The sequence below is a fragment of the Schistocerca piceifrons genome, chromosome 1, assembly GCF_021461385.2.
Source record: "Schistocerca piceifrons isolate TAMUIC-IGC-003096 chromosome 1, iqSchPice1.1, whole genome shotgun sequence".
Lineage (NCBI taxonomy): Eukaryota > Metazoa > Arthropoda > Insecta > Orthoptera > Acrididae > Schistocerca > Schistocerca piceifrons.
The window spans coordinates 401,828,565-401,846,105 of record NC_060138.1 but is presented as its reverse complement, the minus strand read 5'-3'; the positions used below and the strand labels follow the sequence as shown (position 1 = coordinate 401,846,105).

At 37.6% G+C, this 17,541-nt stretch overlaps 1 protein-coding gene across 3 annotated transcripts in view; it reads right to left on the bottom strand.

The window, feature by feature from the left end:
* The window catches only part of LOC124794965 (2-oxoglutarate-dependent dioxygenase frbA-like), a 188,016-nt gene that overhangs the window by 18,010 nt on the left and 152,465 nt on the right, over positions 1-17,541 (bottom strand). Inside the window, exons 7-8 of one of the 3 annotated variants that reach the window (XM_047258698.1) lie at positions 12,081-12,142; positions 8,389-8,431 (exon numbers count right to left, since the gene is read on the bottom strand). The exons of 1 other annotated variant lie outside the window; for it this stretch is intronic. In XM_047258698.1, coding sequence (XP_047114654.1) covers positions 12,089-12,142 — 54 coding nt within the window. In that variant the 3' untranslated portion in view covers positions 8,389-8,431; positions 12,081-12,088. Of the gene's footprint in view, positions 1-5,874; positions 6,088-8,388; positions 8,432-12,080; positions 12,143-17,541 lie in introns of those variants that run through there. One more of the 3 variants, XM_047258690.1, reaches the window with a different exon arrangement.

Below are 17,541 nucleotides of genomic sequence, written 5' to 3'. Positions count from 1 at the left end.
AAAAGTGAAAAAAGCCAAATTATCTGATTTCTTTAAATCAGGATGAAGTTCAAAACAATGTATTTTCCCTTTAAAACTGTACCTTTGCCATTTATACAGTGCAACATGCCAAATTACAATATAGTATCTAATTTCTCTAAACAGGAGCGAATGATATTTTTTCTTTTAATACAGAACTCTATCTTTGTTGATTGTAAAGTTTACACATGTAGACCCCCTATACGCTTTCTTTCTTTCTTTTTTCCCAATGATAAATATGATGTGTATTATCATATCTTTATTGGACTTCTAAGTAATTCTGAGTTACGAGTTTTTTTTCTCTTCCTCCTTACATAAATATAAATTTGGTCAAACCGTATTGCAAATAAAGTACACCAGATAACACTGTAGGCAATACAATAACACTCATAGGACAAACTTCACTGCTCATATCATCACAAACACAGAGAAGAGGGCATCAGATCGACCTAGTGATGGCTTATATGCTGGAGTCTGGTTTGGTCCTCTCACAGGCCACACTTGAGAATCAGTGCCTTCTGTGTAATGGCTACAGTAGTAGGTAGTAATGTTGCACTAGTTATTCAGTTTCCATGGTAAAAATAGGTGGTCCCACTACATCCCCCCACCCCCACTAAAAGTGACCACCAAGCGAGAAGAGCATACCCTGTCATGCCACCATATACAGAGTCACTTTGCTTAGGCATGTCAAAGAGAGGAGTAATGTGACAATGCAGACAATAATTACCAGCAAACACCCAGAGCACTGGAATGGCGTCATAAACTGGTTTTTGGTCCAGAAGAGTTGGAGTAGATGGTGGATCAAAGTCTAAGAAGGTTGATTCGAAAATACAGCACAGGATGACACCTGATACGGAGTTATATGAGTCACCACTGGTCCAAAGGGTATGCCAAGAGTGGAGAAACTGGCAGCTACTGTACAGAATATCAGAGATGAAGGTAATGATTGTGTCAAAGAAATATTTGAAGAGAGATCAGAAGATGCATCATGAACCTGTGGCATGTGGCATGCAGGGATTGTCCTGGATCCATCTTGGGGAGCATCAAAGCTCGTCAGCCCATGCCCAGGTGCCTACCTGGAAAGGAGATGCCTCTGCAATGACATGCTGTGGCGGTAGATGCAACCACAAGAGTGCGGTGATGGGTAGCCCTGCAGTCGCTTTGAACAGCAGGGATCTTCAGTCAGGATGGTCTTTCATGTTGCTAGAAGACCACAGCAGATGTTAAGTGTGGTGTTGGACATCATTTCCTAGTAAGTGGCAGCCATGACATAATCTTCTACTTTGTTCAACTTTATTGCCTGAGAGGTTGAGTGCCAGGGTGCCCTGGAAGTACCCTTACACAAGTTCATTTTAGCCCCTTGCAATTTCAAGAATCATGAACCCAAAAGCATGAGAAGAAGAATCTATCTCAAAAATATTGTTCACTGTTGGCTCTGTTCCTGCAAGAAAATTTACTGGGTGAGTGATTTTGTTGTAAGCAAATAAAGCTGGAACTTTTCCTAGCAATGGCTCCCCTGATAGCATCCACAGGAACATAGGTTTGTCTCAACTGCCTGCACTAATGTCCAAAACTAATTTCACAGGGTATATGCTGTGAAAGGATCAAGGTATGTTTGCTGTGTTTTGTCCTGAAGATTCTAAATTTCCACAGATTTATCACTAACTTCCATAGGATGGGCCATAACAACATTAGAACTGTTAAAGTACACCTCTTGCAAGTGTACTTCTCTGCAGCACATGTAGCTTACTGCGTGCCAATGAGACACCTGCTTTTGCATGGCAAAGAAAACAATGTTTACAGCTGGCCAATGACTCTGATGCTGATGTGGTCCATCGCTGCATGTGTGGTTGTTTATGAGGTTGTCCAGACTTCGGAGCAATGGGGGCCCTGCCAGAGCTGGCTTGCATTCAGCGTAATCTGTGCCAGAGAGCAGACTGCCAAGACTATGAGCCAGGGGCGGCTTCTGAGGTAGTGCCACTGTGCCATGGCACCACTTGCATAGAAAAGAAAGAAAGAGAAACATATGCAAATTGCACATAAAACATTATTTTGGAATATGTATTTTCTGATTTGAAGAGGCACGTTTCATTGCACGCACTTGCATGGTAGATTTCTGAATCCTGGAGCCAACTGCAGATTGGCACCGTCTGTCCTCATAAGTGTTGTGTGAAAGGCTCGGCCACTGGTTTCTACATGCTTCTTATGGCAGAGGTCTGGCTCAGAGTTTTATGTTCCTTCCGCCAGAGAGCAGTAAAGTGCAGGATCTATAGAAGCATGATCTGCCATCTCTAGGGATCATGTTAGAACACATCGGGGCACAGATTTCTTGTAACCATTTTTACAATCTTTCTGCAAGTTAATGCTAATGCATTTCTAAATGCTAATTAATGCTTAATTAAATTGAATACAGAAATAATACACTTTCATTATAAATATCTATTTGCAATTTGAATATAATTATGCCCTTAGATTTTGAAGCTAAGAGGCATTATTTCAATATTGGTATATCTACCAACAGCAAGGCTATTTGCTGCAGAAAAAAAGGAAACTAATGTATTCACTGCATGTTGAGCATCTGTTTTCCATACAAAGGTGTAGTATTTCTGTTCATACTCATTACGTTCGTGTAATACAGTTCTGTACAAACACGTAGTTATTGCGAGGACAGGTAATTGACCGGGTATATAGAGTATATGCACAGTGTTATCTGTAAGGGAAAAGTAAAGTAAATGGGTTATTAAAAACGTCATTTAGCAACAGAACTCTCAGATAAAAAAACACTAGGTAGGCCACTCCTGAATCTGAATTTGTAGCAGCAATGAAAAAAATCAATGCCGTAAGTGCAATCCAGAAATTTACCAAAATACCAAAAGAAGAAATGGATTTGTGGCTGTGAAGAAAGCAACAGTTTTTTTTTTTTTTTTTTTTTTTTTTTTTTTTTTTTTTTTTTTTTTTTTTTTTTTTGGGGGGGGGGGGGGGGGGGGGAGAGATGTTCATTGGTGTAAGACCGGAATAACTGATATTAGGCATATATGGTCTAAAATGAAAATACATGAAATGTCAAAGCGACACATGAATAATGTGCCTAGTCTTTCATTTCTAGGCAAGACCAACATTCAGAAGAAATTAGATTCGCAATATAGACAAACAGCTGACAGCCACAACAAATGTGTAGAATAGAATAGATGTATATTGAATGTAACTGTAAACTGTGAACTGGTGCTTTGGAACTGGCTCTCAGGGGCCACGATGAATCAGATGCCTCTCAAAATTTTTACAAGCTAATTCAGTTCAGCATGGCACTGGATACACATCTTCAATTACATCTCATTAACACATCAGTGTTCATAGGCATTTTTAAGACCGTTCAGAACGAACTGCTACAGTGCACGTTGGAACTCTACCATGACAAAGTTCGTAAAGAAATAAAATATGCCAATTATGTTGCAATAATTGCGGATGAAAGCACAGATGTTTCTTGCAAACTTCAGTTGCTTATTGTTTTGCATTATGTTGTTGTGGGAAAATGTGTTGAAAGATTCTGGAACTTTGTTAATCCAGAAAATCGGAATTCTCATACTATAGATGAGAGTATTCTGAAAGAAATTGAACCATTAAATGCCAATGAGTGAGCAAAACTAATAGCTCAGAATTACAATGGCACATGGTTAAAAATACACTTTCTACCAGATGTAAACACACTTTTTCTGTGTTATTAAGTGACAGTATATTTTCCCTCGGAACTGTAAAACTTATCAATCCTTTGAATGATTATGTTTTTATACACTAATGTAGAATTTCCCGGCACTTTAGAAAATGAAACTCAGGGAAGAAAACTCCTTTTGGAAAGATTTTTGATGTGCAGCAACATGTACGCTGCATATTTTCATATTACGAAAGTATAAATTCAAATTCCACCAAACACCGCATGTTACTTTCCGAATCATTGTAATTGAGATTGTGATGCGCTTTTGTAAGCCAGTCATAGCTCATGTCACATGATCCTGCCAGTCGATGACAGTGGATATTCAGAACACAGGACACGTGATGTAGTCAGCTAATAGCAACATCACTTATGTAGCACGGATACACGAACAGGAAAAGTTAATGTTTTAAATTAATATGCATAGTGTTGATACAAGAAAAGCAAAGCTTTCACATATAATATTGATCTCTAAGGTTAATAATCTGCAAGAGAAGCTAAGTTTTCGCATATAATGTTGATATTTTTTGCGCGTGTTACACTTTAAGATATATATCACACATAGGTGCCAGTAACACTTTTAGCCGATTCCAGTGACTTGTCCTCAAAGATTTCCAAAAATAAAATAGCTACTACAGAGGAGAGAGAGCTTCCCGTAGCACTACATCAATTTTCTCATAATGACGACATGAATGTCTGATCCGTGCTCGAAATACTTCTAAGTGGCTCTTCATCAAACGCTCTGTGTTTTAAGAAATTCATTGTACACTCACACATAGTTCAACTTGTGTAAAAGGAAATTTACTTTGAAAGTAACACTTTTCAAACCACCATTCGCAATATTTTCCCACGACTTGTTAGGCTCGTTCCAGTAGTTGTCAGAGAGTGCCAGATAATAGGCGCCACCACACTTTGGCAGCTGCTATGACGCAGGAAGCCCGTATGTTCCTACGTGTAAAACATTAGAAGATCTTACATTATGTCACAAAAGAAAAAAGACATCAGAGGATACTCCAAGAGCATCGGAATTTTGTGAACCATACTAAAACGGCACATTTAAAGTGCATACTTAAAAAGCACATTCGTCTGTCCTAATTCCCAATGAAGTAGGCCTCGACATGACATTAAGCTTTTCAGAGTGGGTTTCGGGATGTAAATTTTCTTGGAGTACCAGTACTGTATTAACTCATTTTTGATTCTTTATTATGGCATAATGCCATACGTGCTAGAAGATGAAAATGTGCACTTGAAATGCAGTGAGCAGTTGAAATTAGCCAATAGTGTGGAACTAAACACTTTGTTTCAAACATGTTGACCGCCTCCGCGAAAAAGATTAATAAAAGCCAAATTTCTTTAGCAAACCGACACAAATAACTTCATTGTTCTACAAGGCGATTAATGCATAGCTGTCAGAAAAGTGGAAATCCCAGCCCCCCCTCCCTTGAGCATTTGAGATACGACATCAAAAATTTTAAAAATCGAATTTTCAAAAATATATTCATTTTGTAGCACACATCTCTCTGAAGAGTCTGATACATAAAACATATATGTTCGAGAGCAACACATCATAGTCCATTTTCTACTAGAAGATATTTTTATAACAGATTGACAAATAATATAAAATTGCTAAAATGAAACATATTTAAGACAAAATTAAAGCAACTGTTAACTGATAAATGTTTGTAACCCATCAAGGATTTTTAATGTTATTGTGTATAATTTATCTTTACTTCTTAACTTTTTTTTTAACATTGTTGTGTTTGTAAACTGACTATGTCCACAACCATTAAGTTATTATGGACAAATAAACAATTTATTTATTTACTGTCCAGAAAGTCCACTTGATGCTGAAAGTACAAGCAGCAGAACATACAGCGGAAAAAAAAACTTAAGAAAGGGTGATGGAGAACATGAGAAGATGGTTCTCATTTATGCATTAATTAATCAGCAGTAGCTCTCAAATCAGTTCATTTTGGACAAATTTTTTGTGTAGGCCTACTGAATGCTTTCTCGGAGGCAACCTTCATAAAACAGACAAATATGAAAGTTCAGTGAAGTCAAAAGAAACTATTTACTACAATAACAGGTACTGTGTCAAGGCTGTTTTTCATTGGTAGATTTTCCATGCCTTAACAACAATCTTCACTTACTTGTCATGCATATGTATCACCAAAACGCATCTGTAGGTACTGATAGGCTGTCTGGACAGACCCTGGAAGTATTGGTGAGGGGTTGTTTGTCAGCTGTACATGACTTGGCAATGGAGTGAGGGGAGTGTTGTTATCAGGGTGCACAAAGAAGACCACAGCATGGCGTGCTCGGCTCCGCACTGATGCTTGATCAGGCATCACAACACGATGTGGCTGCAAAAAGAAAATTGTTTTCTCAGGTCTCCACTGTTATTAAAATGGTTTTATATTTGGGACATACAAGCATCTGGAACTTTTATGATCTTGTTAACACCACAATAAATGTACAATAAAAGTTAAAGACCGTAAACTCATCACACACAGATTCTGATATGCTGGTCTACTCATCTGCAACTCTCTGAACAGCAACTTTCTGAACAGCATGGCAGCGAGCTGGTATGACATGGGCATACAAAACTGCCACAGCGTCTACAAAAATGCATCGACAGAAATGGTGATTATGTCAAAAAATAGCTAAATGTTCAAGCTGTAAACTGATGTAAACCATTGTAGAAATAAACAGATCTATGTACTTATAAAAAAATAGGAGACCTTACTTTTGGGATTACCCTCGTATTTCACATTTGAAATGGTTGATTCTCGTTCTCTTACTGACTAAACATGGCCTACATCTTTTTTCAGAGGCTCCTGAGGTTGATCTTCTTCTCCTCTTCTTCGTTGCTGTTGGTGTTCATCTTCTGTGTTCAACACATTTAAAACTTTTGCACGGAGTCTCCAGTTACTTTAGTACTTCTCCTTTTACACGTTCCTGGACAAGTTTGTTTGAAAGATATCTGAGATATTTTCTACTCTTGAGATTATTGCTGGTGTTTCCTTTCCAGATTATAAATTAATTTATGACAGCAATGCTCATCATCCAAAAAAACACCACCAAAGGCCATCACTCTGTGTTTCTTGCAATGTTGATAGACCCACAAAGTTTGTCAGCAGTGTCAATGCCTCCTTTTGTGTGATCATAAGAAGTTATAATTTCTGGTTTCTTGAGGTCACCTGCTCCTCCATCAATTTTTCCATTGTTGAGACGGCTGGATATCAACAAAACATTCTTGTACTTTTTGGCACGTATGAAACAAGTGTTGCCTCTTTGTAAAAATCAAACAGACTTGAGTGGGACTCTCATTTTCTGGTTGCTGTGAATTCTGGAGGAATTCGAGGCTTAGTTTTACATAATTGCCAAAGAATGAAATTTATTTGATGCCAATTCCTTTACCAAATCATAATCCATAAACCAACTGTGCTGTGACATTTCTCCCACTGTAGAAAATGGGTGCTGCTAACCTTTTCACAACGTCGGAAGGTTTATTACTTACACTAAATGGACTATCTGGTTGGGTTCCAGTGTATATTTCCATAGTAGATGTATAAAATAGCCAAGAGTCGACTATAGCAGAAATTTTTATGCCATATTTGCTTGTTTTTTTTGGCATATATTCTATGAAACTGCATCTACCTCGAAAAGCCTCAAGTTTTTCATCGATTGTGACTTTTCACCAAGTGAATAGCATTTTTGGCAATTCACAACAAATTCTTCAAAAATTAATTCTTATAGGAGCTAGGCAGTCAGTTTTTCTTCATTCTCCTCTTGTTTTCACATCATCAAAATGAATAGATCACATTAAAAACTTAAATCTTTTTATACTCACAATGGTTAGGAAGTCATCCATTCACCATAAGTTGTTGAGATTCAGACGATTCGTGTGGTACATCTCAGTGAGATAAAGCAGCCCGAATAAGGCTTTCATTTCCACTGTGTCTGTCTCTTCAGTGATCTTCAACAAGAATAGTTATCTTGTATTGCAAGAATAAATTTGTTTGTATTTTCTACAATACGCTGAATCATTGTGTCACAGGTGAGGCATTTCCATGAATCTAGAATATTAGTCACGATTTTTGCAGGTCCGATTACTCCAGGCAGATGAAGTAAAATATTTAGTTTACCTCGTCTTTGCCTGTTCCTCAGCTTTTTTTGCCATGACCAAACCTCGATTATTTTTTTATTTTTCCATGAACAGCTTGAAATGTCGATTTTGTGCTCTAATCTTCATCGTCTTCTCAGCTGGACTGAGCATTCAGTTCCGTATCACAATCTCCATCTCTTTCCGATACGTGGTCTTCTTCATCAGTGTCACTGCCCTCTGTAAAACTGTTGTCCTCATCATCCTCATTGTTGGTATCTCGCAGAATTGCATTTATCACAGCTTCAACATCCAAAGGATTGTTTAAATTATACATCTCTTTATCCCCCATAGTACCTAAGAAATAAATATGAAACGAAACTGAATAAATAACATGGCACAAGCATTGAAGTTCACGCGTATCTGACACATACAATTCAGTTTAATTTCATTGTTGATTCGAGACACATGCAAATTCACCATGTACACAACTTTAAATTACTAATAAGCATTAAACGTTTAACAATAAATAATGGAAAATGCAAAGTTAAAAACTTACACGGAGGGTTGCGCGTATTCCTCGGATATGAAACATGTGTTACCAAGAGTACCGTCCACATTTACAAGTGTTTTGTAGACAAGAAATCGCCGGCGACGACGATAACAACGTCTACGAACCATTGTAAGAAGCAGTGCCTCAGTGGCTATTCACTCACACAAGAGTGAATGCGCTGGCAGGACAGTGTGCTCCTTATATAGCATCAGTCCTGGCGCACGCAGCGGATGTGGACGGCTGGGCGCCCATTCATAAGCGCCTTATCAGCTATTGCGCAATCTTGATTTTTGCCCGACGCGGCCCTAGTAATACTAGGGGCCGCGTCTCCTCTCTCTCACACACAACACAGCGCTCTCTCCGTGTAAGTTTTTAACTTTGCATTTTCCATTATTTATTGTTAAACGTTTAATGCTTATTAGTAATTTAAAGTTGTGTACATGGTGAATTTGCATGTGTCTCGAATCAACAATGAAATTAAACTGAATTGTATGTGTCTGATACGCGTGAACTTCAATGCTTGTGCCATGTTATTTATTCAGTTTCGTTTCATATTTATTTCTTAGGTACTATGGGGGATAAAGAGATGTATAATTTAAACAATCCTTTGGATGTTGAAGCTGTGATAAATGCAATTCTGCGAGATACCAACAATGAGGATGATGAGGACAACAGTTTTACAGAGGGCAGTGACACTGATGAAGAAGACCACGTATCGGAAAGAGATGGAGATTGTGATACGGAACTGAATGCTCAGTCCAGCTGAGAAGACGATGAAGATTAGAGCACAAAATCGACATTTCAAGCTGTTCATGGAAAAATAAAAAAATAATCGAGGTTTGGTCATGGCAAAAAAAGCTGAGGAACAGGCAAAGACGAGGTAAACTAAATATTTTACTTCATCTGCCTGGAGTAATCGGACCTGCAAAAATCGTGACTAATATTCTAGATTCATGGAAATGCCTCACCTGTGACACAATGATTCAGCGTATTGTAGAAAATACAAACAAATTTATTCTTGCAATACAAGATAACTATTCTTGTTGAAGATCACTGAAGAGATCATGGTGGTCAATTGCTTAGGCTCAATTACATCAGTGTGTGCAACAGTTCCGAGCATTCTTGGAAATCTTTTAGAATAATAAATGAACAGGGCCTTAAAAAATTCAATGATAGCCTAAAAGAGATAGACTGGAGCCGAGTTTATAGGGAAACAGATGTAAACAAAAAGTACAATTCATTTTTAAATGAATTCATGTCTGTATTTGAGTCCATCTTTCCCAAAAAAGTAGTTAGAAATAGTCATATAGGCAATGCCAAGAAGTCTTGGATCACTACAGGGATAATAACATCTTGTAGAACAAAGAGGATGTTATACAGTTCTCTCAGGACTTGTAATGATCCAAAGAAACGACAACACTACAAACTTTACTGTAGCATTCTCAAGAAGGTTATAAATAAATCTAAAAGTATGTGCATAAAATCAGAAATTGAAAGCTCAGAAAATAAAATTAAAACTATATGGAATGTAATAAAGAGGGAAACTGGCAGGACAACAGGGAACATGTCTCAGGTAGAGATTAATACAGGGGGCAGTATCATAAAGAAACCTGAGTTGGTTGCAGAAATATTTAATAACCACTTTTTGAGAGCAGCAGAGAAGACAGGCTGTAATGGTTCTATGGAAGAGTCATTGTCCCTCTTACAGAAAGCTATTAGCAACAGAATCCCACAGTTATCCTTACCTCCAGTTACTGTAAGCGAAGTCATAAGAGTAATTAGATCATTAAAAAATAAAAATTCTGCTGGTGTGGACAATATTTCTAGTAAAATACTGAAACACTGTTATAAATTTGTTAGCCCCGTCTTATGCAACATATTCAATGCATCCCTACAAGATGGGATTGTCCCTGACAGACTTAAGTTGGCTGTAGTGATTCCTCTCTTTAAAAAAGGGGATAAAAGCATTGTTACAAACTATCGCCCAATATCCCTATTAACTACCTTCTCGAAAATTCTAGAAAAACTCATGCACAGGAAGATTGTAGACCATCTCAACATCCACAGTATCTTAAGCAAAAATCAGTTTGGGTTTCGTGCCGGTCTTTGTACTGAACAGGCAATATTCTCTTTCAGCAACCAAGTTTTGGAAGCCATTAACAAAAAAATGTCTCCAGTGGGTATTTTTTGTGATCTTACGAAAGCCTTTGACTGTGTAAACCACCAGATTCTTTGGAAAAAGGCAGAATACTATGGTTTAGGTGGTACTGTTGGCTTGTGGCTACAATCATATCTACAGGATCGGAAGCAGACTGTAATGCTAAATGGCTCTTCTGGAGAACCTGCCTCGTCTGAATGGGGCACGATAACGTGTGGTGTGCCTCAAGGCTCCGTTTTGGGCCCACTGCTTTTCCTCATCTTTATTAATGATCTTCCTCTTTGTTCTGAGACAAACAGCAAATTTACCCTGTTTGCCGATGATACCACAATTCTAATTGACGATTTGATTGATCATGATCTTGAAAAAACTACAAATACTGTTTTTAATGACATCTTAAATTGGTTCTCCTCAAATGGTCTCTCGCTCAATGCAGATAAAACTCATTATATGAGGTTCCATACAGCACAAAGTAATCCCGATGAAATTAACATAAAATGTAGAGATCAACCAATACAGAAAGTTGAAGACACAAAATTCCTGGGTGCTTACATAGACAGTAAATGTAATTGGTCGGTTCACATTCTTCATCTATGTAAAAAACTTAGCTCGGCAACATTTGCATTACGGGTAATTTCTTCAGTGGCTGAAGTTGACACTATTAAGGTTGCCTACTTTGGCTACTTCCACTCATTGATGTCATATGCTATCATATTCTGGGGGAACCAACCACTTGCAAAAAAAGTTTTCACCATCCAAAAAAAAGCAATCAGAATAATGTGTGGGGTCCATCAAAGACACTCTTGCAGGCACTTGTTTCGGAAGATAGGTATCCTAACAACTGCCTCACAGTATATTTTTTCCTTGCTGACCTTTGTGTGCAAAAATTATTCCATCTACCAAGACAACAGTAAATTCCATGGTTATAATACCAGAAACAAAAACGATCTACATTTAGAAATGAAACGTCTCACTCTGGTACAAAAAGGAGTTTACTACTCCAGCATTAAGCTGTTCAATGCTCTACCACTACATATCAAATGTGTTCATACAGAACTGCCAAAATTTAAACAAGTTCTCAAAGATTACCTGACAGAGAAATCTTATTATACTGTGGATGAATACCTGAAAGAAAATGTATACCATCACTAAACTTATTGTGTCTAGAAGTAGTTCAGTTGATTTTATTGTGCATTTGGGCATTAGCGCACTTTTTGTAACAACAGATTGGCTGTACATGTATTTACTCTTGTAGGTCTAATATCTGATTTAACTTTGTGCTCTTATCTTTAACCTTTATTTGAAACTCCTTTTTCTGTCAAATGGTAGTTATGTTATCTAGCTGACATTGTATCTGTTACTTTATTTATAGTATGTCTTACTTAAACTATGTACAATTTTCCATTGAATTGCCCTTGTATTTATTGTAAGTTTAAATTGAAACCTGTACAATTTGACACGTTCCATATCCTTGTGATTGACTCACTAACTGGATCTACGGAACAAGAAATAAATAAATAAATAAATAAAATAAATAAACTATGCTGTTTACCGTAGCAGGCGGTGACCAGGACTGAAGTAGGGTGGGGTTGAATGAAGAGGCTAGAACAAATGGAGGGTTTCCCCCGCGTTTTCCAAGAAAAGGTAACAAACATTATCGCTACATATCTGACACATACGCGTGCCTATCAGAAGGTTAATTGGGCAGGTAGGTTAGAAAATTTAAAAAGGGAAATGGATAGGTTAAATCTAGATACAGTGGGAATTAGTGAAGCTCAGTGTCAGGAGGAACAAGACTCTGGTCAGGTGAATACAGGATTATAAATACAAAATCAAATAGAGGTAATGTAGGAGTAGGTTTAATAATGAATAAAAAAATAGGAGCACGGGTAAGTTACTATGAACAGCATAGTGAACACATTATTGTAGCAAAGATGGACATGAAGCTCAAGCCTACCACAGTAGTACAAGTTTATATGCAGACTAGCTCTGCAGATGACAAAGAGATTGAAGAAACGTGATGAGATAAAAGAAATTATTCAGATAGTGAAGGGAGATGAAAATTTAATAGTCATGGGGGACTGAATTTGATAGCAGGAAAAGGAAGAGAAGGGAAAGTAGTAGGTGAATATGGAATGGGGGTAAGGAATGAAAGAGGAAGCCGCCTCATAGAATTTTGCACAGAGCATAACTTAATCATAGCTAACACTTGGTTCAAGAATCATGAAAGGAGATTGTAAATGGGGAAGAGGCCTAGAGACACTGGAAGGTTTCAGATAGATTATATAATGGTAAGACAGAGACCCAGGAACCAGGTTTTAAATTGTAAGACATTCCTAGGGGCAGAAGTGGACTCTGACCACAATCTACTGGTTATGAACTGTAGAATACAACTGAAGAAACTGCAAAAAGGTGTAAATTTAAGGAGATGGGCCCTGGATAAACTGAAAGAACCAGAGGTTGTACAGAATTTCAGAGAAAGCATTAGGGAACAATTGACAAGAACAGGGGAAAGAAATACAGTAGAAGATGAATGGGTAGTTTTGAGAGATGGAACAGTGAAGGCAGCAGAGGAACAAGTAGGTAAAAAGACGAGAGCTAGCAGAAATCCTTGGGTAACAGAAGATGTACTGAATTTAATTGATGAAAGGAGAAAATATAAAAATGCAATAAATGAAGCAGGCAAAAAGGAATACAAACGTCTCAAAACTCTGCCATAGTCGGTCCCAAGCCCAGTTGAAAAAGGAGGAGGGGGAGGAGTAACACCTCATAATAAAACCTTGGTTCACCTAGCCCGGGTGATAGTACCTCATGAGGGCCCCTTCACAGGGATACGGTGAAGAACTCAATGGCAATGAAGACGGAGATGAATATCATTGGTATGGTGGAACTGGCAGAAGAGGCAACCTTGCTTTTTGGGATATTATAAAAGCTATTGTCCAAGGTTATTTGGACAAAGGGCACGACGGTTTCACAGGTTAGTGGCGGTACTCCTATAGCGTCTATTCCACATGTTGTGGCAGATGATCTGAGCTTAACCAGACTGAAATCTCAGTTTCAGTCACAAACTCAGTCCAAATAAATCAACATGGACACAGCACCTTCAAAGATAAATTACCCCAGTGGGTCAAATCCCACGGTTGAAAAACCGCAAGTGGTCTATTCGGATTCTGGGGAGACCACAGAAGTGTGCATGGAGGTAAATCGGAGTGCCTCAAAGCCCCATATAACAAAATCAAACCAAAATCAAGAATTTGGCTAATGACATTTAATGTAAATTCTCTCTTAAAAATGGGAAAACTAAAAAACATCCTGGACAAATCCAGAGAATGTAAAATCAAAATTATCGCATTTCAGGAATTACGATATACAGATGAAAATCCTTTTGATTCAGCAGAATACAGGATATACAAAGGAAAACCTGGAAAATGAGCCATGGCAAATTGTCCACAATTTGGAACTGGGTTTATAGTAGATAAATCAATACTTGATTCAGTCACGACTTTCAAATCTTACTCGTGTCGCCTCTCCACAATGACAATAAAATCAGCTAATAAGATATACACTCTAATCAAAGGACATGCACCAACTAACATCACTAACAAAAACAAAGTATGGGAAGTAGAAAAATTCTGGAACCCATTAGAAAATATTCTCCAAAAAATCCCAAATACCCATGTCAAAATCCTTAAGGGTGATTTCAATGCACAAATTGGTAAAGAAGAAAAATATCGATATTGGATAGGTAAATGGTCAGGACATACACAGACCAACCAAAATGGCATGCGACTCATTGAAATCTGCAAAAACTGCCAACTGTTTTTCAAATTGACATTTTTCAAGAAAAGAGACTCGGAAACCAAACCTTGGATCTCACCTAATCCATTACTAGGTGAATATCAGTTGGATCACGTAATGATGTCCTGCATAAATACAGTAGAAATCATGAAACTTAAAGTCCTTAATGGACTAGACCTAGATTCCGACCATTACCAAACAAAATTCTCCCTAGATGTAGTTCACAAAAAAGAAAATTCACTAAGAAATCTCCACACCGTAAATATGATGTACAAAAGACTGCAGGTTTTCTGTATCCCTTGGACCTTCACATTGACCATGAAACACAGATATTGCATCAGGATTGAGTACGAAAGGCACAATGCCCACTTAAGTACAAGAGGAGTCACTCTACTAATAGTCTGTGCTTTGAGCTTCTCCTTGGAGACCAGAATTAGATTCCGATACACAATGAACAATTTACAAAAGAAACACAAAATTTAAAACCACAAAATTGGCAACAGCTGCAAGCAGGATTTTTAAAAGCAGCTGAAACTATAGCACCACAAACAAGAGCACGTTAACACCCATGGTGGACAGATGAGTGTGACCAACTCAGACAACAGGTGTGGCAAAACAGAAAGACCCTGGAAGATCAAAAGATACCAGGAAAACAGTCACAAAAGCAATACAAACAGTCCGTAAAAAACACGAAGACAAAAAATTGCAAGACATAGAAGATGATTTCAAGAAAAACAATTCCTGAAATTTCTACCTAGTAATCAAACAAAAATTAACAAAGTACTCTCCTCCATCACTCCAATTCAAAAATGAAGATGGAGAAATTGCCCATACCAACACTGAAAACTGTGAAATTCTTGCAAAATACTTTTTTTAAATTACTGAATGGTGAAAAGCCTGCAGAAAAATTTGAGTTCCGTCATACACAATGAAACCCAGACTCAAAGCCACCAAGTTTACTGGAGATTAGAGAGATAATTCAGTTGCTGAAAAATAACAAACCATCAGGAGAAGACCAAATCACTGCAGAATTATGGAAAAATGCAGGAGAAAATCTTACTGCAAAACTCAAAGAAATTGTAGATGAAATCTGGAAAACTGAAAAAATCCCCACAGATTGGAAAACAGCAATCACACATCCTCTGTACAAAAAAGGAAGTAAAACAGACCCCAACAACTATCATGGAATCTCTTTATTGTCAATAACATACAAAATTCTGTCTAAAGCCCTACTAAACCGAGCAGAACCTCACCTGGATTCAAAACTAGGCGAATACCAAGATGGATTCCGAAAAGATCGATCATGCGTAGAACAAATCCTTAACTTGAAAAATTCGATGAAATATTTGCATAGTACTTCAAACAAAAGTTATGTCATCACGTTTGTTGACTTTAAAAAAGCATATGACAGTACAGACCGAGAATTCCTTTTTGAAGTGTTAGCAGAATTTGGACTAGATCAAAAGACAACAAACATCATAAAAGAAACACTCATGGAGACTAAATCCAAAGCAAAATTTATCGGAGAATTGAGCACAGAATTTGAAATGGACACGGGAGTATGACAAGGGGATGGACTGTGCCCAGTGCTCTTCAATTGTGCTCTTGAAAAAGTTGTTCGAGAATGGAGAAAAGCAGATGTACCAGCACACAGACTGGGACGAAAACGAATGGGCATAGAATTAGACTGTTTAGCATTTGCTGACAACATGGCACTGATCATCCAAGACATTGCCAATGCACAGAAATAGCCAGAATTATTACAAGAGCAGGCAGCAAAAATAGATTAGAAATTTCATTTGAAAAAAAACAAAATTTATGACTGACATCAAAGATGCACCTTCTGATCTCAAAATTGGTAATAACTACATCTACCGAGTAAAAGAATTTAAATATTTAGGGGAATGTATTGCAGAAAATTGTAATGAAAAGAAATCTGTCTGATAGAGGGTCCAGAAAATGGAGACGGCACTTCAACTAACAAAAAATGTTTACAAAAAAAAGAGTCTCTCATGTAACTGCAAAATACGACACTACACAACAATAATTAAACCCGAAGCTCTCTACGCATCTGAGACACTAAATCTTCAACACAGAACACTAAAAGGGGAATTAGAAGTGAGAGAAGGTAAAATAATGAGGAAAATCCTAGGACCAAGAACTAAAGATGGTGTACATTATCCAAAACCCAATGCAGAAATATATAAAAATATCTCCAAAATAACAGACACAATGCATATGAGAAGAATCCAATTCATGGGGCATTTAGAAAGAATGGACTCAAACAGGTTAATGCACAAAATCCATACATTTTTAAAGAACAAAACTATAACACCGAACTGGTACAAAGAGATGAAAAAGACCTAAGAGAATTAGGGTCTCCAAATCTACATGACACAAATGAAATCAGAAAAATCACAAACACACATGGTTTTGAGGAAGAAAGGAGAAGAACTAACCGACATACATGGTCTGCACAATGAAAACTAGCCTATTTGTTGAGTACGAAGGAATTATGGGCAAACAGGAAGGCCAACAAATGTCGATTACACGTGGTCCTAAGTGAGGCATCCACAAAGAAGAAGAAGAAGAAGAAAAAGCAGGCAAAAAGGACTACAAACGTCTCAAAAGTGAGATCAAAACAAGTGTAAAATGGCTAAGCAGGGACTGCTACAGGACAAATGTAAGGATGTAGAGGCATATATCACTAAGGGTAAGATAGATACTGCCTACAGGAAAATTAAAGAGACTTTTGGAGAAAGGAAAAGCACTTGTACAAAAATCAAGAGCTGAGATGGAAAACAAGTTCTAAGCAAAGAAGGGATGGCAGAAAGGTGGAAGAAGTATATGTACTTGAGGGCAATATTATGTAAATGGAAGAGGATATAGATGAAGATGAATATGATACTGTGTGAAGAGTTTGACAGAGCACTAAAAGACCAAAGTCGAAACAAGGCCTCGGGAGTAGCAAGATTCCATTAGAACTACTGATAGCCTTGGGAGAGCCAGCCCTAACAAAACTCTACCACCTGGTGAGCAAGATGTATGAGACAGGCGAAATACCCTCAGACTTCAAGAAGAATATAATAATTCCAATCCCAAAGGAAGCTAGTGTTGACAGATGTGAAAATTACTGAACTATCAGTTTAATAAGTAATGGCTGCAAAATAGTACCACAAATTTTTACAGACAAATGGAAAAAC